General features: G+C 39.5%; 1 protein-coding gene across 1 annotated transcript in view; it reads right to left on the bottom strand.

The window, feature by feature from the left end:
• SPTLC2 (serine palmitoyltransferase long chain base subunit 2) overlaps nt 1-26,332 on the bottom strand; it is a 122,240-nt gene that overhangs the window by 68,078 nt on the left and 27,830 nt on the right. Inside the window, exons 3-6 of the mRNA XM_017528537.2 lie at nt 17,042-17,196; nt 14,589-14,737; nt 9,200-9,324; nt 913-1,006 (exon numbers count right to left, since the gene is read on the bottom strand). Coding sequence (XP_017384026.1) covers nt 913-1,006; nt 9,200-9,324; nt 14,589-14,737; nt 17,042-17,196 — 523 coding nt within the window. The remainder of the gene's footprint in view (nt 1-912; nt 1,007-9,199; nt 9,325-14,588; nt 14,738-17,041; nt 17,197-26,332) is intronic.

Raw genomic sequence — 26,332 nt, 5'->3', positions numbered from 1 at the left:
CTCCCGGGTTCAGGCAATTCTCCTGCCCCAGCCTCCTGAGTCGCTGGGATTACAGGCACACGCCACCATGCCCAGCTAATTTTTTGTATTTTTAGTAGAGACGGGGTTTCACCATTTTGACCAGGATGGTCTCGATCTCTTGACCTCGTGATCCACCCGCCTCGGCCTCCCACAGTGCTGGGATTACAGGCTTGAGCCACCGCGCCCGGCCTTATTACACAGTTATGTTTAATAAGATCTCATTTCTCACTGTAAAACATTTTAGAAAAAACAAAAACAAAAACAAAGGCAAAAATGACGTTATCATCTATGATCCTTCCATCCAGGGGTACACACCTAACATTTTGGTATACATTCCTCCAAACTTTTTTCTGTACCTATCTGTATACGTTTTGGGATAAGATGATATTAAACATATAATTTGGTAATTTTTCTGCCTGTGCATGTGCTTTAACTATGAAAGTTATGCATTTTTATTATAAATCATTTTAATAATACATAGATATTTCCACTTAGGGAGGAAATGTTTGGCTCAGTGCCACCCTCCTCTGTGCTCCCATAGCATCTATTCATATCTGTACTTCAGCATCTATCTTAATTTATTCATCTAAATACCCCTAGTCTTACGGCAAGATATCCTGTAGGCATCTAGTAATGTATTTGAGCAAGGGATTTGTAAACAAGGAAATGGGATGGAAAACTTGAAGGTCAAATAAAAGAATAGTATTATATCTGTATAAAAGGCTTCCTTCAATGTCTAATTTTAAAAGACTGGACCAGAAGAACATTTTAAATGTTGCTACTTCAGCTTCATTTATATTTTCAACTGCAAATATAACTAATATTAACCCCAACATGGATCTAAAGAACAGTCAATGCCAAGGCCACCAGGGAATTCTGCAGCAAACTCACTGTTGTGTTTGAAGATTCGAATGGTTGCTCCTGATAGTCTGGCTCCCAGAACCAGTGATGCATGGTTCAGTTCATCACTCAGAATCAGGCAACCCTGCAATATCACAGGAACAGGAAGGTTAAGAAGCTGGAGGGGAAAGGGTTAGTTACACAAATCACAAAATGCCACAAGCACTAATAGCCATATCTTACTAAGGAAATCGTGCACAACAGTAAAGTGACCAATTTTAAGAGGAGGAAAAAAGCATACATGGTGATCTGTCTTTTTTGTTTTTTTTTTTTTTTGAGACGGAGTTTCACTCTTGTTACCCAGGCTGGAGTGCAATGGCACAGTCTCAGCTCACCGCAACCTCCGCCTCCTGGGTTCAGGCAATTCTCCTGCCTCAGCCTTCTGAGTAGCTGGGATTACAGGCACACGCCACCATGCCCAACTAATTTTTTATATTTTTAGTAGAGACGGGGTTTCACCATGTTGACCAGGATGGTCTCGATCTCTTGACCCCGTGATCCACCCGCCTCGGCCTCCCAAAGTGCTGCGATTACAGGCGGGAGCCACCGCGCCCGGCGGTGATCTGGTTTTTGTAAAGACACCTTAAAAGTAGATGCGAAATTCTACCCTTTTAATTTAATATCTTCATTGATGTAAATATTCAGATACATGGCAACAGATCTTTATTTATATCTAAAATCTGACACATTAGTCTCTGAAACATTTTTGGTTTCTTTACATGAGAGAATTCCATGTAGTTTTAGCATGGTGTTCTGTGTATCTGTGGGAAATGGCAGCTGATGGGGTCATGTCTGTGGAAATGGTGCATTCTCACACTATTACTCATATCTAGAGTTCGGGAAATTATCCTAATTACTAACCTTTTCCCCACGTAACATGGACTGCAGGCTTCAGTTTTGTCTTAAAAATCCCCAAACAAGCTTTACTTTAACACACAAACATGGGTTTCTGCTAAGGCAACAAGAAAATACTGAAGCTCTCAGTTTGTTTTATTTTCACTGCAGTTCTTATTCTTCCATCTCTCAGGGAGCCCTTCAACCTGTCAGACTGGAACTCAGAAACAGGTTTTTCTCTGTCAAAAATAGCCTCAAAATATCCAATTAGATGAAAAAGGTGCAGAAAGTATACAGCATGCTCCCATGAGAACAAAAAAAGAAAAAAGATACACAGACACACAGTCATCCCTCAGTCTGCAGGAGGACTTGGTTCCAGAACCACCTCACCCCCACATATATCCAAATCCCTGCACACTCATGTCCTGCAGTTGGCCCTGTGGGACCTGCTTATATAAAAGGTAGGCCCTCAATATACTTGGGTTTTGTGTTCCATGAATTGTGTGTGTGTGTGTGTGTGTGTGTCTATGTGTGTGTGTGTGTGTGATGGAATCTCACTCTTGTCATCCAGGCTGGAGTACAGTGGTGCAATCTTGACTCACTGCAACCTCTGCCTTCTGGGTTCAAGCGATTCTCCTGCCTCAGCCTCCCAAGTAGCTGGGATTACCATCACCTGTCATCATGCCTGACTAATTTTTTTTATTTTTAGTAGAGACAGGGTTTCACCATGTTGGCCAGGCTGATCTTGAACTCCCGACCTCAGGTGATCCGCCCACCTCAGCCTCCCAAAGTGCTGAGATTACAGGTGTGAGTCACCATGACTGGCCAAATACTATATTTTTTATCCATGACTGGTTGAAAAAAAACCCCACGTATAAGTGGACCTGCATAGTTCAAACCCATGTTGTTCAAGGGTCAATTGTATATATACATGCTTATTTATTACAGAATATTCTTTTTTTAAAAATTATTTTATTACAGAATATTCTTAAAGGAATACTTAAGAAATTTGTAACAGTAATTGTGTTTGAAATTTTTATTATGCACATAATACTTAGTAAGATAAAAAAAGCTACCTGGCTAAAAATGTACAGATTAAATATGAAGTGGGGCCAGGCATGGTGGCTCATGCCTCTAATCCCAGCACTTTGGGTGGCCAAGGCAGATGGATCACTTGAGGTCAGGAGTTTGAGACCAGCCTGGCCAACATGGCAAAACCCTATCCCTGCTAAAACAAAACAAAACAAAACAAAATTAGCCAGGTGTGGCGGTGGGCACCTGTAATCTCAGCTACTCAGGAAGCTGAGGCAGATGGATCACTTGAACCCAGGAGGCGGAGGTTTCTGTGAGCCAAGATTGTGCTACTACGCTCCAGCCTGGGCGACAGAGGGAGATTCTGTCTGGGGGGAAGAAAAGGAGGAGGAGAAGAAAGGAGGAGGAGGAGGAGGAGAGTTGGCAGTATCAATATAGACTCCTGGCTTTCAAATCTTTACGCATATACACAGAGAAAGAGAGAGAGAGAGAGAGAGAGAGAGGTATTAGCATACATACATACATTTTCTAGCTCTAGCCACTGAAAGGTGAGAAGCAGTGACACTCCTGCAGCAATAAACACACCTAGTTCTCAGACCTTGGTTTCTAGATACCATTCTCCAATAAAAAGAACCAGGGCTTCTTTGAGAAATGGTTAATTCCAAAACTGGGATAGGGAAAATATAAGATAATCCTGGAGTATTTTATCATGCCAGAAAGTATGAGAGTGCTTAAAAAAAAAAAAAAAAAAAAAAAAAAAAAAAAAAAAAAAAAAAAAAAAAAAAAAAAAAAAAAAAAAAAAAAAAAAAAAAAAAAAAAAAAGTTGTTACATATTCAAAGGACACAGGTACCCACCTGAAGGAGCTCCCAATGGCCAAAAATAAAACTCGAGCAACAAAAAAGAAGCAATTGTGTTGAATTATAACCCAAATAATAAAAAATTCACAAACCCATGATACAAATAAATAAGGGAAAAGCAAGAACTCTTCCTTACACAAAAATTCTAATTAATAAGTATAGAAGAAATAAGGAAAAATAGAAAAATCACTATTAGAACACCAAGATAATATAACTGCCACAGGCAAGATGAGAAACGCATACTAAAGTTAGTGGGTGAAAGTTTAATCTGACATGCTGATATATAGTTCCAAAGTATCTCTGCCACAAGAGATGGTGATTACAAAGGGAAAAGCAGTAAGTTGGTGGCAGAAAATCCCGGCTGACACCTGAACCAAGTGGTTAAGATTTACATCATCAGTAACATGTATTGAAACCACATAATCTCATATGATTCACTAAGAAGGGCATCACTTCTGTAGTAGCTTTCTCAGTAACACATGGGCTCAGTCAAACCATAACAACATAGGACACAGACCCAAATTGGAGACATTCTACAAAGTAAATGACCAGTACCCTTCAGAAGTATCAAGGTCATGAAAGATAAAGAAAAACAGAAACTATCCCAGATTGGTGGAGAACTAGGAGCCACAAAAGCTAAAGGCAATGTAGATCCTCACCTGGATCCTGAAGTGGAAAAAAGACATCAGTGAAAAACTGGTGAAACCAAATACATCCTGTACTTTAGTTATAGTATTGTATCACAGTTAATTTCTTAGCTGTAAGAAATGGTTCTGCTGTTATGTAAGATGTTAACATAAAGAGAAGCTGAATGAATAGTATACCGGAACTCTCTGTACTCTTTTGTAACTCTTTCACAAGTCTAAATTTAAGTTTCAAAAAAGTTTTAAAATGGAAAAAAATGAAACTAGGGGAGAAAATAAAGAGAGGTCAGCTTTCTCTTCAGCAAGTCTTCAATTTTTTTTTTACTTACCGCTCTTGGCATTCAAATATATCTTAAAAAGAACCCTCCCTTGCCTTTCCCTCCACACAAAATTTTATTTTCTCCTCTTTCCAGCTAAACAATTTTCTGGCAAACCTGCAAACGCATTATGTTCTTTTTCCTGGCAAAAGATAACTCTTTTCAGACAGCCTTATTCACCATTTCAATGTATCAATCTGTCCCTTTGAAACTATTCTGAAGCTTTATTAAATCTTTGGTTAAAAAAATAGATATTAATAACAGCAGTTGACATCTAAGCACTTAAGGTTTCAGACATCATGTTAAAAGATTTAAATGCATTATTACTTTTAATCCTCATAATAACTCTATGTAGTAGACACTTTCATCATTTCCACTTTATATATGAGGAAACTCTCGTTCAGGAGTTTAAAATCTTGCCCAAGGTCACAAGCACAGTAACAAAATAATTATTAAATAATACAAACGTCTGCTTCCAGAACCTATGCTCTTCATCAATATACTGCGCCACCCTGCTGTTAAACTGAGCAATCAATCACTTCACATTGAAATTTAGTATGAGATTCAAAGAATCATTAAAGCTGGATAAGTTATTGTCTTTAACAGATTAAACAATATTTAATGGTATTTCAACTATAGTTTGATTTGGAATATAAATCTTTATGGTTGTACTTTCCCGGTCTATGTAGAAAATGTCTAATTCTAGAGAATCCTTTGTTCGAGTTTGCAAGCATACAGAGAGAACAGCAAGATGAGATTCTTTAATCCTCTAGTGTTAAAAATTCTAACAAACAAGAATCTTAGGTTTAAACCTCCAAAATGCAGGACAGCAATGTATTATAATGTGAAGGAATTTTATCTATTTAATCCAAGTTGTTGAATTTATTGGCATGAAGTTGTTCTTTTTTTTTTTTGAGACAGAATCTCACTCTGTTACCCAAGCTGGAGTGCAGTGGTGCGATCTGAGCTCACTGCAAACTCCGCCTCCCAGGTTCAAGCAATTCTCCTGCCTCAGCCTCCCAGGTAGCTGGGATTACAGGCGCGCACCAACACGTCCGGCTAATTTTGTTGTATTTTTAGTAGAGACAGGGTTTCGCCATGTTGGCCAGGCTGGTCTCGAACTCCTGACCTCATGATCCACCCACCTCAGCCTCCCAAAGTGCTGGGATTACAGTGTGAGTCACACCGCCTGGCCTGAAGTTGTTCTTAATATTCTCTTATTATCCTTTAATGCCCATGGGATTTGTAGTGATGTCCCCCTCTTTCATTCCTGTTATTGGTAATATGCATCTTCTTTCTTCTTATCCTAATCGTTCTGGCTAGAGATTTATCAATTGTATTCATTTTCTCAAAGAATCAGCTTTGGTTTCACTGATTTCCCTATTGTCTATTTTCTAATTAATTGATTTTTGCATTTATCATCATTATATTCTTCCTTCTGCTTAGTTTGGGTTTAATTTGCTCTCTTTTTCTAATTTTTTAAGCTACAAGCTTTATATTTTTTCTAATACAGGTTGAATATCCCTTATTCAAAATGCTTGGGACCAGACATGTTTCAGAGTTCAGATTTTTGTGGATTTTGGATTATTTGCCTTATATGTACTGGTTTAGCACTCCTAAGCATTTTCTTTGTGCTGTCATGATGACAATCCAAAAATTTACCAGTTTGAAACATTTCAGATTTCAGACTTTAGGATTAGGGATGCTCAACCTGTATAAACATTTAATGCTATACATTTCCATCTGAGCATTACTTTAGCTTCATCCTACAAATTATAATAGGTTACATTTCCATTTAGTTCAAAATATTTTTATTTTCCCTTGTTTTTTCTTTGTTGGCCCATGAGTTACTTTGAAGGATATTGTTTAATTTTCAAATATTCAAAGATTTTCCAGATATCTCTATTATTAATTTCTACTCTAAATTCCACAGTGATCAGAGAACATACTTTGAATAATTTTAATACTTTTAAATTGACTAAAACTTGCTTAATGGCCTAGACTACATTATTGTCTTTCGTAGTAAATGCTTTGCTGCTGTTGAGTGAAGAGTTTCTCAATTAGGTCAAGTGGTTGACAGTGTTTTCCAAATGTTCTATATCATTACTGATTTTCTGTTTCATTCTTCTGTCAATTAAGAGAGAGGTGTTAATGTCTCTAACTACAATTTTTTAATTTGTCTACTTTTAATTTCATCAATTTCTGCTTCATATACTTTGAAGCTCTGTTATTAACCCATTTATGGCAGAAGTGCAATTTTTTGAATTGCAACATCAGACTTGGCAATGAATGACCTTAACCAGTAAGATACAAATAACTCCCACATGCTTAGCATTCCAATAATGGAACGCTAGGCATACATGGGCTAAGCATCTATACATTTAAAATTATATCCTCTTGATGAATTAATTCCTTAATCATTACACAATGTTTCTCTTTATCACCAGAAATATTTCTTGCTCTGAATCTTTGTTTATATTAATACAGGTACTTCAAATTTCTTCTGATTATTATTTGCATACTGTATTTTTTCTATCCTTTTCCTTTTAACCTGTGTCTTCATATTTAAAATAGGTTGCTATTGTATATTAGGAAACCTACTTAATTTTATCTGACAATCTTTGTCTTCTCATTGAAATGTATAAACCATTTATATTTAATGTTTATCAATACAGGTGTGTTTAAATCTATCTTGCTGTTTGTTTTCTATTTGTCCCATCTGTACCTTATAGACCCTGCTTAGTTTGGGTTTAATTTATTCTTCTTTTTCTAATTTTTTAAGCTACAAGCTTTACATTTTTTCTAATACAGGCTGAATATCCCTTATTCAAAATGCTTGGGACCAGATGTGCATACATAAAAAGGACTTTAATAGAGTTCATCTAACTCAACTACCTCATTTTACAAAAGAAACTCTGAGGATCAGAAAGAGTATTTGACATACTCACAGTCACACAGCTAAGTGTGACCATATAGTCAACCAACCAACAAAAACTCAATTTTCCTGCTTGAGTTAACCTACCACGTTTTCAATATACCATTCATAGATGTTATGTTACACATGAGAATAAATAACCTCAAGGGACCTTTCAGGATGAGAGTACCAATCTGCTGAAATGTAATTTACGTTTACATACAGATTGTGCCCTCTCACATGTGTTACCCACTTGCGGGTATATATATATAAAATACAACATATATACATATATAATTATAGTTATTACAGTGTTTATATATTATATATAATAGTGTGTTTACATATAAATATGTTTATATATTATACATAAATATATACAATTAAATATGTAAATACACACACACACACACACACACACACACACACACACACACAGAAAAATTTCTAAATATATTGGCTGGCCACGGTGGTTCACACCCGTAATCCCAGCACTTTGGGAGGCCAGAGCAGGTGGATCCCCTGAGGTCAGGAGTTCGAGACCAGCCTGGCCAACGTGGTGAAACCCCAACTCTACTAAAAAACAAAAATTAGCCGGACGTGGAGGTGGGTGCCTGTAATACCAGCTACTCGGGAGGCTAACACAAGGGAATTGCTTGAACCCGGGAGGTGGAGGTTGCAGTAAGCCAAGATCGCACCATGGCACTCCCACCTGGGCAACAACAGCAAAACTCCATCTCAAAATAAAATAAATAAATAATAAATAAATAAATAAATCTAAGCAATAAGCAATACGTATTGCAGTAAATCAAGTATTAGGGTAACTACATATTTTAATATTTTTCTACTTGGCAAAAACTAAAAAAATTTTCCAAACTAAACCTTCTTACTTTAATAAGCTTAGTCTTTTCCAAGTTTTTAATTTATCCAACTTCCTTCAGATATAAAGAAGCCAAGAATCAGCTCATGGAAGACATAAAGATCACAGGTTCCAGCAAGAAAACTCCAACTGATGAATATCCATGGGATATACCTGTCCAAAAATTTGTGATATGGCTGGGCATGACGGCTCATGCCCATAATCCCAGCACTTTGGGAGGCCAAGGCAGGAGGATCGCCTGAGCCCAGGAGTTAAGAGACCAGCCTAGGCAACACAGTAAGGCCTCATCTCAATTTTATTATTATTTTTTTATGAAAAACAATTTGTGGCTAGGTGCAGTGGCTCACATATGTAATCACAGCACTCTGGGAGGCCAAGGTGGGGTGATCACCTGAATTCAGGAATTCAAGACCAGCATGGCCAACATGGTGAAACCCCGCCTCTACTAAAAATACAAAAAATTAGTCGGGCATGGTGGCGCACGCCTGTGGTCCCAGCTACTCGGGAGACTGAGGCAGGAGAATCACCTGAACATGCGAGACAGAAGTTGCGGCGAGCTGAGATAGCATCACTGTACTCCAGCCTGGGCAATAGAGCAAGACTCCGCCTCAAAAAAAAAAAAAAAAAAAAAAAAAAAAAAAAAAAAAAAAAAAAAAAAAAAAGGAAAAAAAACAATTTATGATAGAAATATCTTTGGCTAAATTATGTTTAGTCTAAAGTTTACAACAGCTTTCAGTTCACTCTGAATGCTTTTCAAAACAAAAGAGGGAGTTTTTTCAAAAATGACAGAGTGTCTTACTTTGCCAACAAGAGCAGGAATGTTCATTGAATTCGTTGCAAAACCCATGCCATACGCCATAGCAGCTTCTACTCCTAAGAACCTTGCTACAAGCTCCTCCAGTTCTTCATGTTTGTCCAGGTTTCCTGTGTGAAGAAGTCAACAAAGTCAACATCACAAAATCCTGAATTTAAGAATTACTTATTGCTTTATTATTAAATAAATCATAGTGTATGTGTTGTGTCCTTTTCAGACTAAGATCTATGAAGGAGTCAATAGTATGAAGAGTGACGGCTCATAAAGAACAAAATGACTGAATAAAATCTGATTTAGCACCTGCAGTGGAATTTCTCCAAAGGGGGGTGCCAATTATTTCTCCCATTCCTGTCTGTGCATACCAGTTCCAGGTCTAGGCCTTAGGAGGGCCTAGCAAAATCTGCTTTTACACTTTTGAAGTCAGCTGCCACGTGAAACAGTCTAACTGGCCTATTGTAAAGACAGAACATGGGCGGAGGGAAGGGGAGACTGGAGGATAACAGACTATGGAAGGAGCAGAGAAAGACGTAAGGAGTTGGGGAGACATAGAAAGAGGGAGAGAAACAGGGAGATGCCCAGTCAGGCCTTGCCCTTCATGCCACCCAGCTGAGGTGTCAAACATGTGAGTTGAGACATCTTAGATACTCTATACACAGTCACAATTGCCTACCCAATACCACATGAAGCTGAGAAAACATCAAGCCCTCCCCAAATTGCAGAATCACGAGCAAATAAATATCTGTTGCTGTTTTAAACCACTAAGTTTTGAGATGGTTTGTTATGCAGCAAGAGATAGGTAAAAATGCTTCTTCCCAGCCAGGCAGGATGGCTCACGCCTGTAATTCCAGCACTTTTGGAGGCTGAGGAGGGCAGATCACCTAAGGTCAGAAGTTCAAGACCAGTCTGGCCAACATGGCAAAACCCTATCTCTACTCAAAATACAAAAATTAGCTGGGCGTGGTGGCACATGCCTGTAATCCCAGCTACTTGGAGGCTGATGCAGGAGAATCGCTTGAAGCTGGGAGGCAGAGGTTGCAGTGAGCTGAGATCAGGCCACTACACTCCAGCCTAGGCAACAGAGTGAGACTCTGTCTCAAAAAAAACCCACACTGTGAATTGACTGGTAAATTTGTACTACAATTTTATATTAGAACTCAAATCTTTAAGGACTAAATGACATTACAGAAAGACAAGATGCTAGGAAAGATTCTAAGTGCTTTGATTAAGCAAGCCTTAAGGACATGTCATCCAAGCTACATGTCCTTAAGGCTTGCTTAATCAAAGCACTTAGAATCTCCCTGAGCTAAATATTGCTAAATAGCAATAATAATTTGCCCTATCTACCTCATGACATTGTTGTGAGGATCAAGAGAGATAATGTTTGAGCATTATTTTATATTTATAAAATATAAAATGCCATAAAAGTATAAGGTATCCTTATTATGTCATCACTGCACAATGCTCCTTTAACCACAGGATTAGATCAAAAGGGTTGTTATTTCTGGAGTGAGAGCTAGAAACTCTGCTTTAAGATAGGGGAATAAAAATGTTCTACCCCCAGGCCGGGCACGGTGGCTCAAGCTTGTAATCCCAGCACTGTGGGAGGCCGAGGCGGGTGGATCATGAGGTCAAGAGATCGAGACCATCCTGGTCAACATGGTGAAACCCCGTCTCTACTAAAAATACAAAAACTTAGCTGGGCATGGTGGTGCGTGCCTGTAATCCCAGCTACTCAGGAGGCTGAGGCAGGAGAATTGCCTGAACCCAGGAGGCAGAGGTTGCGGTGAGCCGAGATCGGGCCATTGCACTCCAGCCTGGGTAACAAGAGCAAAACTCCGTCTCAAAAAAAAAAAAAAAAAAAAAAAAAAAAAACCCCCCAAAAAAAAAAAAAAAAAAAAAAAAAAAAGTTCTACTCCCATTTTCCTCTTGAAAATCAACACAAAACAACTGAATAAAGAAGAAATAAAAGCAAAAGGCTCAACTTTTTATTAATTAGTGAACATCTGTAATTCTAAACACAATGAATGAAAATGGAAAATATATAGAAGGATGATGTTATGGGTTCAACTGTGTCCCACCAAAAAGATATTTTGAAGTCCTCACTCCCAGAAGAATGTGACTTTCTTTGGAAACTGGGACTTTCCAGAGGTGATCAAATTAAAATGAGGCAATTGGGGGGATGCTAATATCCTTATAGAATAGGGAAATTTGGACACAGAGATAGACATACACAGAGGGAACACAGAAGAAGACAATGCTGTTTGTTTGTTTTTCTTGAGACAGAGTCTCACTCTGCTGCCCAGGTGAAGTGCAGTGGTGCAATCTTAGCTCACTGCAACCTCTGCCTCCCAGGTTCAAGTGATTCTCCTGCTTCAGCCTCCTGAGTAGGTGGGATTACAGACATGCACATTCCATCACACCTGGCTAATTCTTGCATTTTTAGTAAAAACAGGGTTTCACCATGTTGGCTAGGATGGTCTTCAACTCCTCACCTCAAGTGATCTACCTACCTCGGCCTCCTAAAATGTTGAGATTACAGGCATGAGCCACTGTGCCTGGCCAGAAGACGACAATGTTTGACACACAGGAAGATAGCCATGTGATGGAGTGATGTATTATAAGCCAGGGAACGTCATGGATTGCTGGTAACACCAGAACCTAGGAAGGATTCTCCAGAGCATCAGAGAGCATGGCCCCCTGCTGACACTTGGATCTCAAACTTATAACCCACAGAATTATGAGACTAGAAATTTTTGTTGTTTTGAATCACTCTGTTTCTGATATTTTGTTACGGCAGCCACAGGAAGCCAATACAACTGGAAAATGACAGAGTTAGAAAAAGGTCATATCTATGACCTTACAGAGTGGAATTCTTTGAAAATCAAGTAAATTTACCGTATGGAACCCCAGAGAAGCTTAAAAACCAGAGACAACAGGCAACAAAGTAAGCAAGGTTTAAAGTTGGGCTACAAACAAGATGACTGGAAGATGATATAAAAATGAAGAGGAACTCTCATACATCGAGGGGGGGATTGTAAAACAGTACAATCTCTTTGCAAAACAGTTTAGCAATTCCTCAAAAAGTCAAACACAGAGTTACCATATGACTTACCATATTGCTTGTCATATGGTAAATATAAACCCAAGAGAAACAAAAATATATCATACAAAAACTTGTACACCCACGTTCACAGCAGCACCATTCACAATAGCCAAAAAGCAGAAACAACCCAAATGACTATCAAGTGGTAAGTGGATAATAAACAAGATGTGGCACCCCCAACACAAAGGATTATTACTCAGTCATATAAAAGAATGGAATGCTATTACATGCTACAACACAAATGAATCTTGAAAATATTGTGCTAGTGAAGGAAGCCAGACGCAGACCAAATGTTATACAATTCCTTTTATATGAAATGTCCAAAATAGGCAAATCTAGAAAGACAAAAAGTATACTACTAGTTGCCAAGGACCTGTAGGGGGAAGGGAAACAGTATCCAATGAATGCTACTAAGTATGCGGTTTCTTTTAGGAGGAATGAAAATATTTAAAATTAGATTGTGGGACAGGCATGGTGACTCACACCTATAATCCCAGGGCTTTGGGAGGGCAGATCACCTGAGGTCAGGAGTTCGAGACCAGTCTGACCAACGTGGTGAAACCCCTTCTCTACTAAAAATACAAAAATTAACCGGGCATGGTGGCAGGCACCTGTAATCCCAGCTACTCGGGAGGCTGAGCCAGAAGAATTGCTTGAACCCAGGAGACGGAGTTTGCGGTGAACTAAGATGGCGCCAATGCACTCCAGCCTGGGCAACAGAGACCCTGCATCTATCTATGTATCAATCTATCTATATGTCTATGTATCTATCTATCTAAATAAATAGATATTGAATCTGCACAATTTTACTTTTCCTTTTTCCTTTCTTCATTTTGTTTTAAATTGAGTGAGTTGACAGAGTTGCTGCGGAAGATTAAATATGGATGCAAATTCTTTCTTGCTCTTCCCATTTGGAGGTAGAGGTGGGCAATCCCCACAACCCTTGAATCTGGGGTGACCAATAGGAAGAGGTGTTTAAGTGATATTCTGGACCTGTACAGCTAGGGCATAATAAGCCTTCCAGCTTTCAACTCAGTATCCTTGTTTTTGTTTTTTGACACAGGGTTTCACTCTGTCACAGGCTAGGGTGCAGTGGCACGATCATAGCTCACTGCAGCCTCAAACTCCTTGGCTCAAGGGGTGCTCTTGCCTCAGCCTTCTGAGTGACTGGAATCACAGGCATGTGCTGCCACATTCGGCTACTTTATTTTTTGTACAGACAGTGTCTCACTATGTTGCTCAGGCTGACCTCGATCTCTTAGGCTCAGCTGCTCTTCCTATCTTGGCCTCACAAAGTGCTGGAATTATAGGTATGAGCCACTTTTCCTGGCATCAGTCACAGGTATCTTTGAATGCTTGCTCTAGAGGCCTGCTGCCATGCATGATAAACAGCTCTCCCAAGACCACCATGGTATGAAGAAGCCCAAGCTAGAAACATGGAGAGGCCACACAGAGCTCCAGCCACCCTAGCCTAGGTGAAACATGTGAATGAAGAAGGCTTGACAGGTCTCCAGCCATACAGCCACCACTGAGTGCAACCGTGAGAGGAACCTTGGGTAGGAACCACCCAACTGTGCTTGCCAATCCCTAGAACCCTGAGAAATAGCTAATAATGAACTGTTCTTTGAATGTGTGTTTAGGGGTAATTCACAGTAATAAGTATTTGGAAAGTTTTCATAACTTCTAGGGTTATCAGTTCTCTGAAACAAATTGGAAAAATCTGAAATCTTCCTCTGAACTAAAATAAATTGAATCTCCTTATATAAAGCTATTACTTTTATATTTTATGAACTTAATAATAAAAAGAGTTTCTATTTATTGTGCACTATTTTCCAAGTGCTCTACATGGATTGGCTTACTTAAGTCTTAAAAGAGCTCTATAAGGCTAGAATTATTAACAGTCCTAATTAATCAGTATGAAAGCAGATTAACTCTAATATGGCCAGTGTCCTAATAAGTGGCACTCTTAACCACTAACATTTGCAAAAGCCAATGAAATCAACATTAAAGTTATAAATGAAACAAATACTGGCAAGACTTTTCAAGAGACATTCTATATGTATAACACATCGGGAAAGATAAATACATCTCAGAATGTGTTGAAAGCATTAAAATCATGCATCGCACTTCAGAAAAACAAAGGATTCCTCACCTCATCCAAATGACATGACAAAGTGTGAATATTTGGTACTCTAGGTCTATATTACTATTATTTGTCCCTGACTAAAACAGTTTCAAAACAGCAGCTGGCCAAATACAGCTTTCACTTACCAATTTCCTGCCGAGTGCTGCACACTCCAACTCCATACTCCTCTAGGACTTTGGCGGCTGCTTCTTGACATGATCCAGTATTCCGTGCAAATCCAAGATAGTTGTAGGAACCCATGTTTATAACACCTTTTATTATATTCCCTGTATACCTGTGTATCAATAGCATAAAACAATGAAATTCATGGGCAAAAAAGTACTTAAATGTAATAGTAAATGCACTGGTAACACAAAAGGAAGCAGAGAGAACAAAGTCTATATAAAAAAATCTCAAACACACTACCAGTTATGGAAACAGAAGTTAAAATAACTAATTTTCATTTATTAATAGTGATAAATAGATTTTAAAACTAATGATATCCAGTGTTGCCCAGGACAGTCACTTATCTTAGAGGACACTTTTTGTTTGTTTTTTGGAGGGCAGTTTGGCAGTACTTATCCATAAAAAGATATATATACTCTTCAGTGATTGCCACACATGAGCATAAATACACATGAGGATCCTTTAAGAGCCACTGCACAATTTGCCACACCCATTCCTCAGGACAGGGACCAGTGACGTTCCATATGGTGGAAGCTGACGCAGCCTCAGCCCCTAACTAAGGACAACATGGTTCACGGGCCCCACCAACCTAGGATGAGTATGAAGTATGGACAAGGATAAACTGTTACTGTTTTAATTCTCCGAAATTTTGGGTGTTAACACAGTCCAGCCTGTCACTCTATGTCACATCTATACTGTAAAATACGATATAGCCACTACAAATAATAAACTTGCTGTGAATATGCACAAGAAGGGTGATACCAATACGAGCAAGCTAAAAAAGCAAGCTGTAAAATAATGTTTTTTTTTTGTTTGTTTTTTTTTTTTGAGACAAGAGTTTTGCTCTTGTCACCCAGGCTGGAGTGCAGTGGCGCAATCTTGGCTCACTGCAACCTCCGCCTCCCAAGTTCAAGCCATTCTCCTGCTGCAGCCTCCCGAGTAGCTAGGACAATAGGCACAGGCAACTATGCCCTGCTAACTTTTTGTACTTTCAGTAGAGATGGGGTTTCACCATGTTAGCCAGGATGGTCTTGACCTCCTGACCTCATGATCCGCCCGCCTCAGCCTCCCCAAGTGCTGGGATTACAGGCATGAGCCACTGCGCCAGGCCAATTCCATAATGGAAAAATAACTACCTGCATGTAACCCCAGTAGACACACTATAAACACATCCCCACAGAAAAGATCTTGAGAAGTAATACAAAATAAAGTGGTAACAGTCACCTCTGGGAAGTGAAGCAGGATTTGCAAGAGGGTGGACGTGCAGAGGAACACATCATGGGAACTAACAGTTTATCTGCATGATTTATTTTTTATAATAGCAATTTAATCATGTAATACTTGTCCAGTCTAAACAATACAATGTTAAGACCAGGCACAGTGGCTCGCACCTGTAATCCCAGAACTTTGGGAAGCCGAGGTGGGCAGATCACTTGAGGCCAGGAGTTCGAGACCAGCCTGGCCAACATGGTGAAACCTCGTCTCTACTAAAAATACAAAAGGCAGCTGGGTGTGGTGGTGCATCCCTGCAGTCCCAGCTACTAGGGAGGCTGAGGTGGGAGAATCACTTGAACTTGGGAGGTGGAGGTTGCAGTGAGCCAAGATCATGACATGGCACTCCAGCCTGGGCAATAAATTAAGACTCTGTCTCAAAAATATAAATAAATAAAATAATGTTAAAAACATAAAAAGTTTTCCAAATGACTCAGTTCATTTAAATGGAAACAATCCACATATCACCCTTAAATCATTTGAGAAATCAAAATAGCCAGAAATAAATTCAGATACTTGATTCTGTTAAGTGACATAATGGAAAGGATAGCTTTTCTTTTTTATTTTTTTAAAAAGTAAGACCAAAAATAAAATGGACTAGACTTTTGTATACTGTTTCTTATCAATAGGAGTTATTTTAAAAAGTAAATAAGCCAGGCCGGGCACAGTGGCTCATGCCTGTAATCCCAGCACTTTGGGAGGCTGATGGGGGCAGATCACTTGAGGTCAGGTGTTCAAGACAGCCTGACCAACATGGTGAAACCCCATCTCTACTAAAAATACAAAAAGTAGCCAGGCATGACGGTGCATTCGTGTAGTCCCAACTATTCAGGAGGCTGGGGCAGGAGAATTGCTGGAACCTGGGAGGCAGAGGTTGCAGTGAGCCGAGATCACACCACTGTATTCCAGCCTGGGCAACAGAGTGAAACTCTGTCTCAAAAAATAAATAAATAAGTTAAATTTCGTTCTGAACTATAATCTAACACAGGATCAAACACAATAGGAAACCAATCATATTGTATTGTATCCTAGCTACTACTCCTGTTTTGAGAAAATACTCAATTTGCAATAACATATTTTCTCAAATGAAGAAACCCTTTTGTAGTTGTTGTCATGAAATAATTTCCCAACAAAAACTCACTTGAAGGACCAGTTATAATCATGAGACTGTCTCTCCATGATGTCCACCCTGGCTCCAGGCACACTACAGATTGGCCGATTCCAGTTGTCTCTTATCCTCATGTAGAGGTTCCTTGTATAAAAGTTTTCAAAATCTTGATACAATGACACAAAGTCCTGCCAAGAAATGGTGACATACCATAAATTTAGTTACTTTATTACAATTTTTCTAACAGATGACATGACTTTTTATTGATATAAATTTATGGGGTACAAGTGCAATGTCATTACGTGCAAGATTGTGTAATGGACAAGTCAGGGCTTTTAGGGTATCAATCATTCAAATAACACACAGTATCTATTAAGTAATTTCTCATCATCCACCCTCACTCCTTCACCCTTCCTAGTCTCCACTGCCTATTATTCCACTGAGTTACTTTAAAAACTTTACAACTTCCATTTTCATACTGTAAGAGCACCTGAGAATGAGAGGCCACTTATATTTAATTAACTGCTAAATCAGGACAGGCTTGGTGGCTCACGCCTATAATCCCAGAACTTTAGAAAGCCAATGCAGGAGCTGCTTGAGCCCAGGAGTTAGAGACCAGCCTAGGCAACATAGCAAGACTGTGTCTCAACAAAAGCATTTTAAAAATTAGCAAGGTGCAGTGTAGCTGTAGTCCCAGATACTCTGGAAGCAAGGCAGGAGGATCCCATGAGCTCAGGAGGTTTGGGCTGCAGTGAGCTATGATGGCACCACTGTATTCCAGGTTGGATAACAGAGGCCCTATCTCAAAACAAAATCAACAATAAAAACCCTAAGGTATCGGGAAAACATCTGGAAAGGCATCAATTCTCTACGTTCATTTTAATACAACTCGTATCAGATAAAAGTCACTTAACTTTGATAGCTGACATGTATTACATGGTTTCCAATAACTGACTTCATGAATGTAGAGCAAACAAATTTAAATTAATAAAGTAGGCCTCATAAAAATAAAATGTAGTTGTATAATTCTGCCATTAAATAGTTTCCCTTCCTAATAATCTCAAAAAGACAGCTCTTCCTTCCCCACAACCCTCCCCACATTAATAGATTAGGGGAAATGCCATAAAAACCACTATAATTCCCATTTCAACCAGGAAAAATAATTCCAAAATTAAGATTCCATCCTTTGCATATTTTCAATGATCAAAATGAAACAAATCCAAAGAGAAAATAATAAACAAGAAATACTAGAAAATAGGCTATAAGGGCCAGGTGTGGGGGCTCATGACTGTATCTCAGCAGTTTTGGAGGCCGAGGCGGGTAGGTGGGCTGATCACTTGAAGTCTCAGGAGTTCAAGACCAGCCTGGCCAATATGGCGAAACCCTGTCTCCACTAAAAATATAAAAATTAGCTGGGCATGGTGCCATGTACCTGTAATTCCAACTACTCAGGGGTGCTGAGGCAGGAAAACTGCTTGAATCCGGGAGGCAGAGGTTGCAGTGGGCCGTGGTCACTGCACTCTAGCCTGGGCAACAGAATGAGACTCTGTCTCAAAAACAAAAAAAGGCAATGGAGGTTTATAGGAAACTACCCACCTTAGGTTCTTTTCCCTTTAGAAAAGAATTTTTAAAAAAAGAAAAAAAAAGAGTCCAGGTGCAATGGTTCATGCCTGTAATCCCAACACTTTGTGAAGCTAAGGTGGAAGGACTGCTTGTGGCCAGGAATCTGAAGTGATAGTGAGCTATGACTGCACTACTGCACTCCAGTCTGTGCAACAGAGTAAGACCCTGTCTCAAAAACAAAAGAAGGCAGGACACAGTGGCTCACACCTATAATCCCAACACTTGGGCGGCTAAGGTCACTTGGGCCCAAGAGGTCAAGAGCAGCCTGGGTAACAGTGGGACTCTAAAAATTTTAAAGAGGGGAGGGGAAGAGAGGAAAGAGAAGAGAAATTCCCAAAATGAATTCCCATGCTCAGGAACTTAAAGGCTCCCTTCCTCTGACAGATTAAATTGTACTAAAGCTTAATTCTGTAAAAAAATCAAGTCACAGTGCAGCAGAAATGCTATGCCTGGTGTGGTATGACCACTACACATATGACCAGACCACATGAGATCTACTTAAACTCTTGAATGCAAAGGTTAAACCAAACCACAAGAAAACGAAACTACAGTTTTACTATATCAGCCAACCACTGAGTTTATAGCCATCAGATCTGGGCTTGATGCCAATATAAATTAACCTGTTAACTACATTAGTCAAAAACATTAAAAAAATGTAAGCCTTATTCTGTAAAAGATTTTCATTGCTAAAGAAGACTACGACGTAACTCTAAAATTAACAACTTTCTATGACACTGGACTCCCAAGTGCCTACTAAATGAGCCTCACAGTAGATAAATCTCCTTATAAATAAGGCTGAGCAAAATCAGAAGCTACTCTAAGAATCTGCAGTACCTGATACCATCTCTCTCTCTCTCTTTTTTTTCTTTTTTTGAGGCTGAGTTTTGCTCTTGTTGCCCAGGATGCAGTGCAATGGCGTGATCTCAGCTTACTACAACCTCCACCTCCAGGGTTCAAGCAATTCTCCTGCCCCAACCTCCCAAGTAGCTGGGATTACAGGTGCCCGCCACCACGCCCAGCCAATTTTTTATATTTTTAGTAGAGACGGGGTTTCACTATGTTGGCCAGGTTGGTCTCGAACTCCTGACCTCAGGTGATCCACCTTTCTCGGATGGTATTACAGGCGTGAGCCATTACACCTGGCCCCCATCTCTCTTACAATTGGTTCTAATACCTTTCCTCGGGACTGAAAATATCCATAAATAACATGTCTATCACAATCGCAAATTTTCCATTGAAATGGTATGTTCGTTTTTATAGTCTCCTTTTCCAACAAGTATACTGGTTGAATGAAAATAGGAACAGAGACAACCAATTCTAATTAAAACTTTTAATTTGGCTGTTATTACCCATGGATTTATTTCCCAAAGGAAAAAACAAAAAGTAGTCTTAAATCCTTTTCATTCACATCAAAAAGAATAACAGTACTAACTCTTCTAATGAAGAAAATGACAGTACTGATGATCTCATTTTTTTTTTTTTTTTTTTTTTTTGAGGCAGAGTCTCACTCTGTCACCCAGGCTGGAGTGCAACGGTACGATCTCAGCTCACTGCAACCTCTGCTTCCTGTGTTCAAACAATTCTCCTGCCTCTGACTCCCGAGTAGCTGAGATTACAGGTGCCCGTCACCACGCCCAGCTAATTTCTGTATTTTTTAGAGGAGACAGGGTTTCACTATGTCAGTCAGGCTTGGTCTCAAACTCCTGACTTCAAATGATCCTTCAGCCTCAGCCTCACAAAGTGCTGGGATTACAGGCATGAGCCACTGCTCCCGGCCGATCTCATTTCTTTATAAGCTTTCTAAACACTTCACATTAACGTTCAAAGTATTAACTCCAATATTAAGAGAAATATTTCCTTACAAATTCTTATTAGCAACAAAATCAGTATTTTTTTGTTTTTATTATACAAAACAGAAAAACCTTAGAGTCTGCTCCAAACACCAGAGATAGAAAAGCCTGCAGGCCAGAATGAGGTAGAGCTTTACCCCTCAGCCTTGGGCTAAACAAAGAAAGCCAGAGGCACAGCTGTCTGGGGTTAGGAAGAAAAGAGTGGGTTCCAATTTCCTGAGCAAAGAACTGTGTCCACCACGGTCAGACATCTCCATCTCCCCTTAACAAATGATTAAGTCCCTGAGACAGGAACACGCTAGCACAAGGTAAAGGAGGAGAAGCTGTCACAATGAGGAATGTTAGAGACCAAAAGCAGGTGGGATAGGATGGTAGGAGAGAGGGACTCTTGGCAGAAGTCTCAGTTCCCCCTTTACTCCTTAGCTAAGCTCCAGAGTAGTAGCTCTGATCTCAGTTAGTAGGTTCAGCAGAAAGATTTGATGGGTATGGCTGGGCACCGTGGCTCACGCTGTAATCCTAGCACTCTGGGAGGCCAAGGTTGGTGGATCGCTTGAGCCCAAGAGTTTGAGACCAGCTAGGCAATTTAGGGAAACTCTGTCACTACAAAAAATAAAAAAAATTAGCCAGGTGTGGTGGCACATGCCTGTAGTCCCAGCTACTCAGGAGGTTGAGGTGGGAGGATCACTTGAGCTCAGGAGGTTGAGGATGCGTAGGTGAGCCGAGATCATACCACTGCACTTCAACCTGGGCAACAGAGTGAGACACTGTCTCAAAATAATAATAATAATAATAATAATAATAATAATTTTAAAAAGATACGAAGGGCAGCAAACCAAACTCCCTGCAACCTAGCCATGAAAAAAATGAGGGGAGGGGTCACAACTGGTAGTTTCAGTTCTGGGCAATGAGAGTGTGTTTCCAAAAATACCAGGTTAACTTTAAATAGTCTAAGACCACAGTTAAACTAGGGGAGTAATCTTTTCATTCATTCATTCATTCAAATATATTTTAATGAGTACTCAATACATACTGGATTATGTGTTAGACTTTCAGGATACATTAAAGTACAAGACAGTTCTCTCCACAAAAAGTAATACCCCCACTATTCCAACCCTCATTCCCCCCATCTCCACACCCTCTTCCTCCTCCTCAGTTTGGTCACTGTGAAATGACTTTAGTTAAGGCTTATGTAATACTCATCATCATTGACCCCATACTCAGTCACTGACAAATATTTACCGAGCAGTACCTTCCAGGCACTAAACTGGGCACTGGGAATAAAAATGAGTAAGAACAACCTCTATACTCCCTAAGAAATCTTAGTGTAGTGGAGAAACACACAAATAAATACATTATAATAAGTATTATAAAAGGATGTTTGCCCAAAGGAGAGAATACCTAACTGATAAGGGAGTGACAATGATAAAGTTCAAGCAGCCTTAAGGATATACCCATAAACATTCTTTCTGAAGACCTTCACAAATCCCATATCCTAGCACATATAAGTAAAGGAAAAACAGTACCTACTCAAGACTAAATGCTGTATCACTGGGCTTGAAATACTCATCACTTAAGAGCCTTCTCAACTCAAGAGAACAATTCAAACTCTTGGATTTGCTGATTAGAGATCAATGAAGACCTTACCAAAAGTAGTCTGGGGACATCACAATAATAAGCCAATAAATATCCTTTACTGGTTAAGCCTATTTAAGGTGAGCTTCCTATATTGTTTGATGTAATAGAAATAAGTACTACCTATTCTAGTGCCTATGCAGGTGCTAAGGACACAAGGGAAAAGTTGAGTGCTATCACTTTCTGAAGTCCACTTTCTAACAACTGTCCCTTTGATAAGCATCATTCTGGCCCAACACAGATGGCCAAGTATGTTTACATGATGATGATAAAGATGATGAATAATCACAACAGCAGCAAGAGTGCCCATCTATTGAGTATTTATGACATACCAGGCACTTGCCAAGTGCTTTACATGCACATATATTTATATACTTATATATGTAAGTATATAAATATACATACTCTGCATACTCTTAAGGAAGATATCATTTCTTCCACTTTCAGAAAGGCTAAATGGCTTCCCCACCACTTAGGAAAACAGCCAGACGCAGAGCCATGAACAGATGATCCAGGCCTTCTAATTTCACTCTGTGCTCCTAACCCCAATACCGCTCTGCCTCTCATTTGGTGATGCTACTAAATCAACCTGAAACACCTGGTTTTTTTTTTTTTTTTTTTTTTTTTTTTGAGATGGAGTTTCACAGTTGTGGCACAGACTGGAGTACAATGGCGCGATCTCGGCTCATTGCATCCTCCGGCTCCCAGGTTCAAGTGATTCTCCTGCCTCAGCTTCCCAAGTAGCTGGGATTACAGACATGCACCACCATGCCTGGCTAATTTTGTATTTTTTAGTAGAGACAGGGTTTCTCTATGTTGATCAGGTTGGTCTCGAACTCCCAACCTCAGGTGATCTGGCCACCTCAGCCTCCTAAAGTGCTGGGATTACAGGCATGAGCCACTGTGCCTGGCCCAATCTTAAATACTTTGATAGCATTCAAAGCACTTCAAGACCACTGTGCTACTGGCCTTCCCATTCTTTTCCTAAATTCTGTACATGACCAACACACACATTACAAACCCCCTATAAGACACACAGACACACACATACACAGAATTAGGAGCTGGAAGGCTAAAAACCGTATTTCCTGGACACCTTTGAGATCGGGGTGTGGATGTGATACAGGGTCTACCAGTGAGAAGCACATACAAGGCAGGGGCCACACTTTGTACCAGTGTAGGAAGCAAGCCCCAGCAGACCTGTGCTGGATCGGCACCAGCACAATTTTATGTGCCACTGCCTATTCACCAGCCTCTGCTGGTGCAGCAGTTGTGATGGCAGGAGCAGTTTCCGAGTTTAAGGTAGCTGCCTCGTTAGAGGAGACAGGCCCTAAACCTCACTGCTCTCGCTCCTCCACAAAGCCATAAATGTCTAATTCCCTGTTTACTTGAATGGCTTATGTTTGTTTTTGGTAACTCCACCAAAAATTTGATGATTTCAACAACATGCTCATTGTAATTACTGCTGACAAACAGATGTTTAATAACTTATTTGTTGTATTTTATAAGTTCAATGAATAAAATTTAAATTCTTTGTCCAAGTCACATAACAATGCAGTGACAAAGCCAAAACTGAGACTCTAGTATTATTTCAAATTAATACTATTAGTGGTAGTGTTACTACTAATTCCATTAAGAATTCTCAATGTCAGTTCTAATTTAATAACTTTTATTTAGTTTAGAGTCTAGGCCTCAAATCTCAATATATCAAAAGACAAAATTTCTCTCAAACATGAGCATTTGAGGCAAACAATCACTGCTTTGATGTTAGGATAAAAAGCTTGGCAAATGTGCTTAGAACTGTCTCAGCATCTTCTCAAGGTCAGGATGATTTAAAGTTGCACCCCTGACCTATGCACCCAGGGCATGGAAAATAAACTGGGACAAGTAAACCAATTCTAGGAGTCTTTAAGGAACAAATTTATATCAGAATCATCAAATAGTTTTACTTCTATTCAAAACTTGCTAAGTAAAGGAAAAGGTGGGAGAAATATTAAAATCTACAAAATTATAAAGTATTTAGACCTTCACAGATTACTTTTAAATGCCATACTTATTTTAAAAACTTTCTCACTAAGGTGGCCAAATATCTACTGGCCAAAAAAATGACCCCTGCTCAAAATCTCACACTATACAATTAACTCAAAAAGAGCATAGACCTAAATATAAAACTACATGACTCTTAGAAAAATCTTTAATACATTTGCTGATAGAAATGTAATATGGCACAGCCAAGGTGAAAAAGTGTTGGTTTCTCAAAGGTACACGTAAGACTTTGACTATGATGAACCTGATTTTTTAAAAAGTTGTGGTTTTTTTTGTTTGTTTGTTTTTTTGAGATGGAGTCTTGCTCTGTCACCCAGACTGGAGTGCAGTGGTGCATGCCTGTAATCCCAGCTACTCGGGAGGCTGAGGCAGGAGAATCGCTTGAACCCAGGAGGCAGAGGTTGCAGTGAGCTGAGATTGCACCACTGTACTTCAGCAACAAGAGCGAAACTCCATCTCAAAAAAGTGGGAGAGGGGTAGGGGTAATAACATAAACCTAAAAAAAAAAGAGTGTGTTTCACTTTAAAAGAAAACCAAACCATATAGAAAAAAAACAAAATTTTCCATGACATGCGGTTTATTCAGAAAGTTTTATGTGACAGGGTTTATTGAGCTGCCTGACTCCTGAAAAAATATGTATCCAAATTTACTTAGCTTGATAGATGATCACAAGAAAAATCTACTTTGTCTGATGGTGCTAAGACCCTTATGATCTGGAAAAGATTAAGGTGCTTCATAACTTGCAGCCACTGAGATTAAGGGCTACACATCTGAAAATCTTTTCTTTAAAAGCATAACTAATGCTGTTTGCTGGTACTATAATACTGCTGAAAGAGTTCAAGACATTTCATTATAAACATAACATTGCCCAAAACCTAAAATGCAATAAAATAAATAAATGGGGAAAAAAAATAAAAAAATAAAAAAATAAAAAATAAATAAACATAACATTGCATACCAAAGACAAGTTAGTATAAAAATCCATAACATTTTGAATTTTTATTTGGGCAACACTTTTGTTGTTGTTGTCATTAGAAACAGTACCTCACTCTGTCACCCAGGCTGGAGAAAAGTGGCATGATCATAGCTCACTGCAGCCTCCAATTATTGGACTCAAGCTGTCTCCCCACCTCAGCCTCTATACAGCCAGGACTCCATACAGGTGCACACCACCATGCTTGGCTAATTTTTAAATTTTAATTAATGTATTTTCTACTGAAAAAGGAAACAGCATCACGCGATAGATTTAGAATAACCGAAACATGACAAAATTGCTTCAAAACTTAAACTGAAAATTTTAAAATCCCAAATAATTCCCACCTGAGGAAGTGTTGAAAATGGAGTTATCATATGGTTAAAATACCTAATAGCCAGGCACAGTGGCTCATGCCTATAATCCCAGGATTTTGGGAGGCCAAGGCAGGTGGATCACTTGAGCTCAGGAATTCAAGACCAACCTGGGCAACAAGGTGAAACCCTGTCTCTACAAAAAAAATACACAAATTAGCCAGTTGTGGTGGCGTGCGCCTCTAGTCCCAGCTGCTCAGGAGGCTGAGGTAGGAGAGCCACTAGAGGGCGGGAGGCAAAGGTTGCAGAGAACTGAGATTGTGCCACTGCACCAGACTGGGCAACAGAGCAAGAAACTGTCTCAGAAAAGAACCAAAAAAATGGTCCAGACAAGGTGGCTCATGCCTGTAATCCCAGTACTTTGGGAGGATGAGGCAGGAGGATCACTTAAGCCCAGGAGTTCAAGATCAGCCTGGGCAACATGGCAAAACCCAGTCTCTACAAGAAATACAAACATTAGCAGGGCATGGTGGTATGTGCCTGTGGTTTCAGCAACTCTGGAGGCTGAGGTGGGAGGATCACCTGAACCCAGGGAGGTGGAGGCTTCAGTGAGCTGAGATTGTGCCACTGCACTCCAGCCTGGCTGACAGAGTAAGATCCTGACTCAAAAAAATAAAAAAAAGAAAAGAGAAAGCATTATAAATTCTAAAAGTATTTATTTTATAAGTGAAAATTATGGTTTTTACCTCTACTTAATAAAAAAAAAGCATGGCCGAGCGTGGTGGCTCAAGCCTGTAATCCCAGCACTTTGGGAGGCCGAGGCGGGTGGATCACGAGGTCAAGAGATCGAGACCATCCTGGTCAACACGGTGAAACCCCGTCTCTA

This window comes from Cebus imitator, unplaced genomic scaffold (genome assembly GCF_001604975.1).
Source record: "Cebus imitator isolate Cc_AM_T3 unplaced genomic scaffold, Cebus_imitator-1.0 Scaffold54, whole genome shotgun sequence".
Lineage (NCBI taxonomy): Eukaryota > Metazoa > Chordata > Mammalia > Primates > Cebidae > Cebus > Cebus imitator.
Note: the sequence above shows the minus strand (reverse complement) of the source record. Positions and strands in the feature narration are given on the sequence as shown.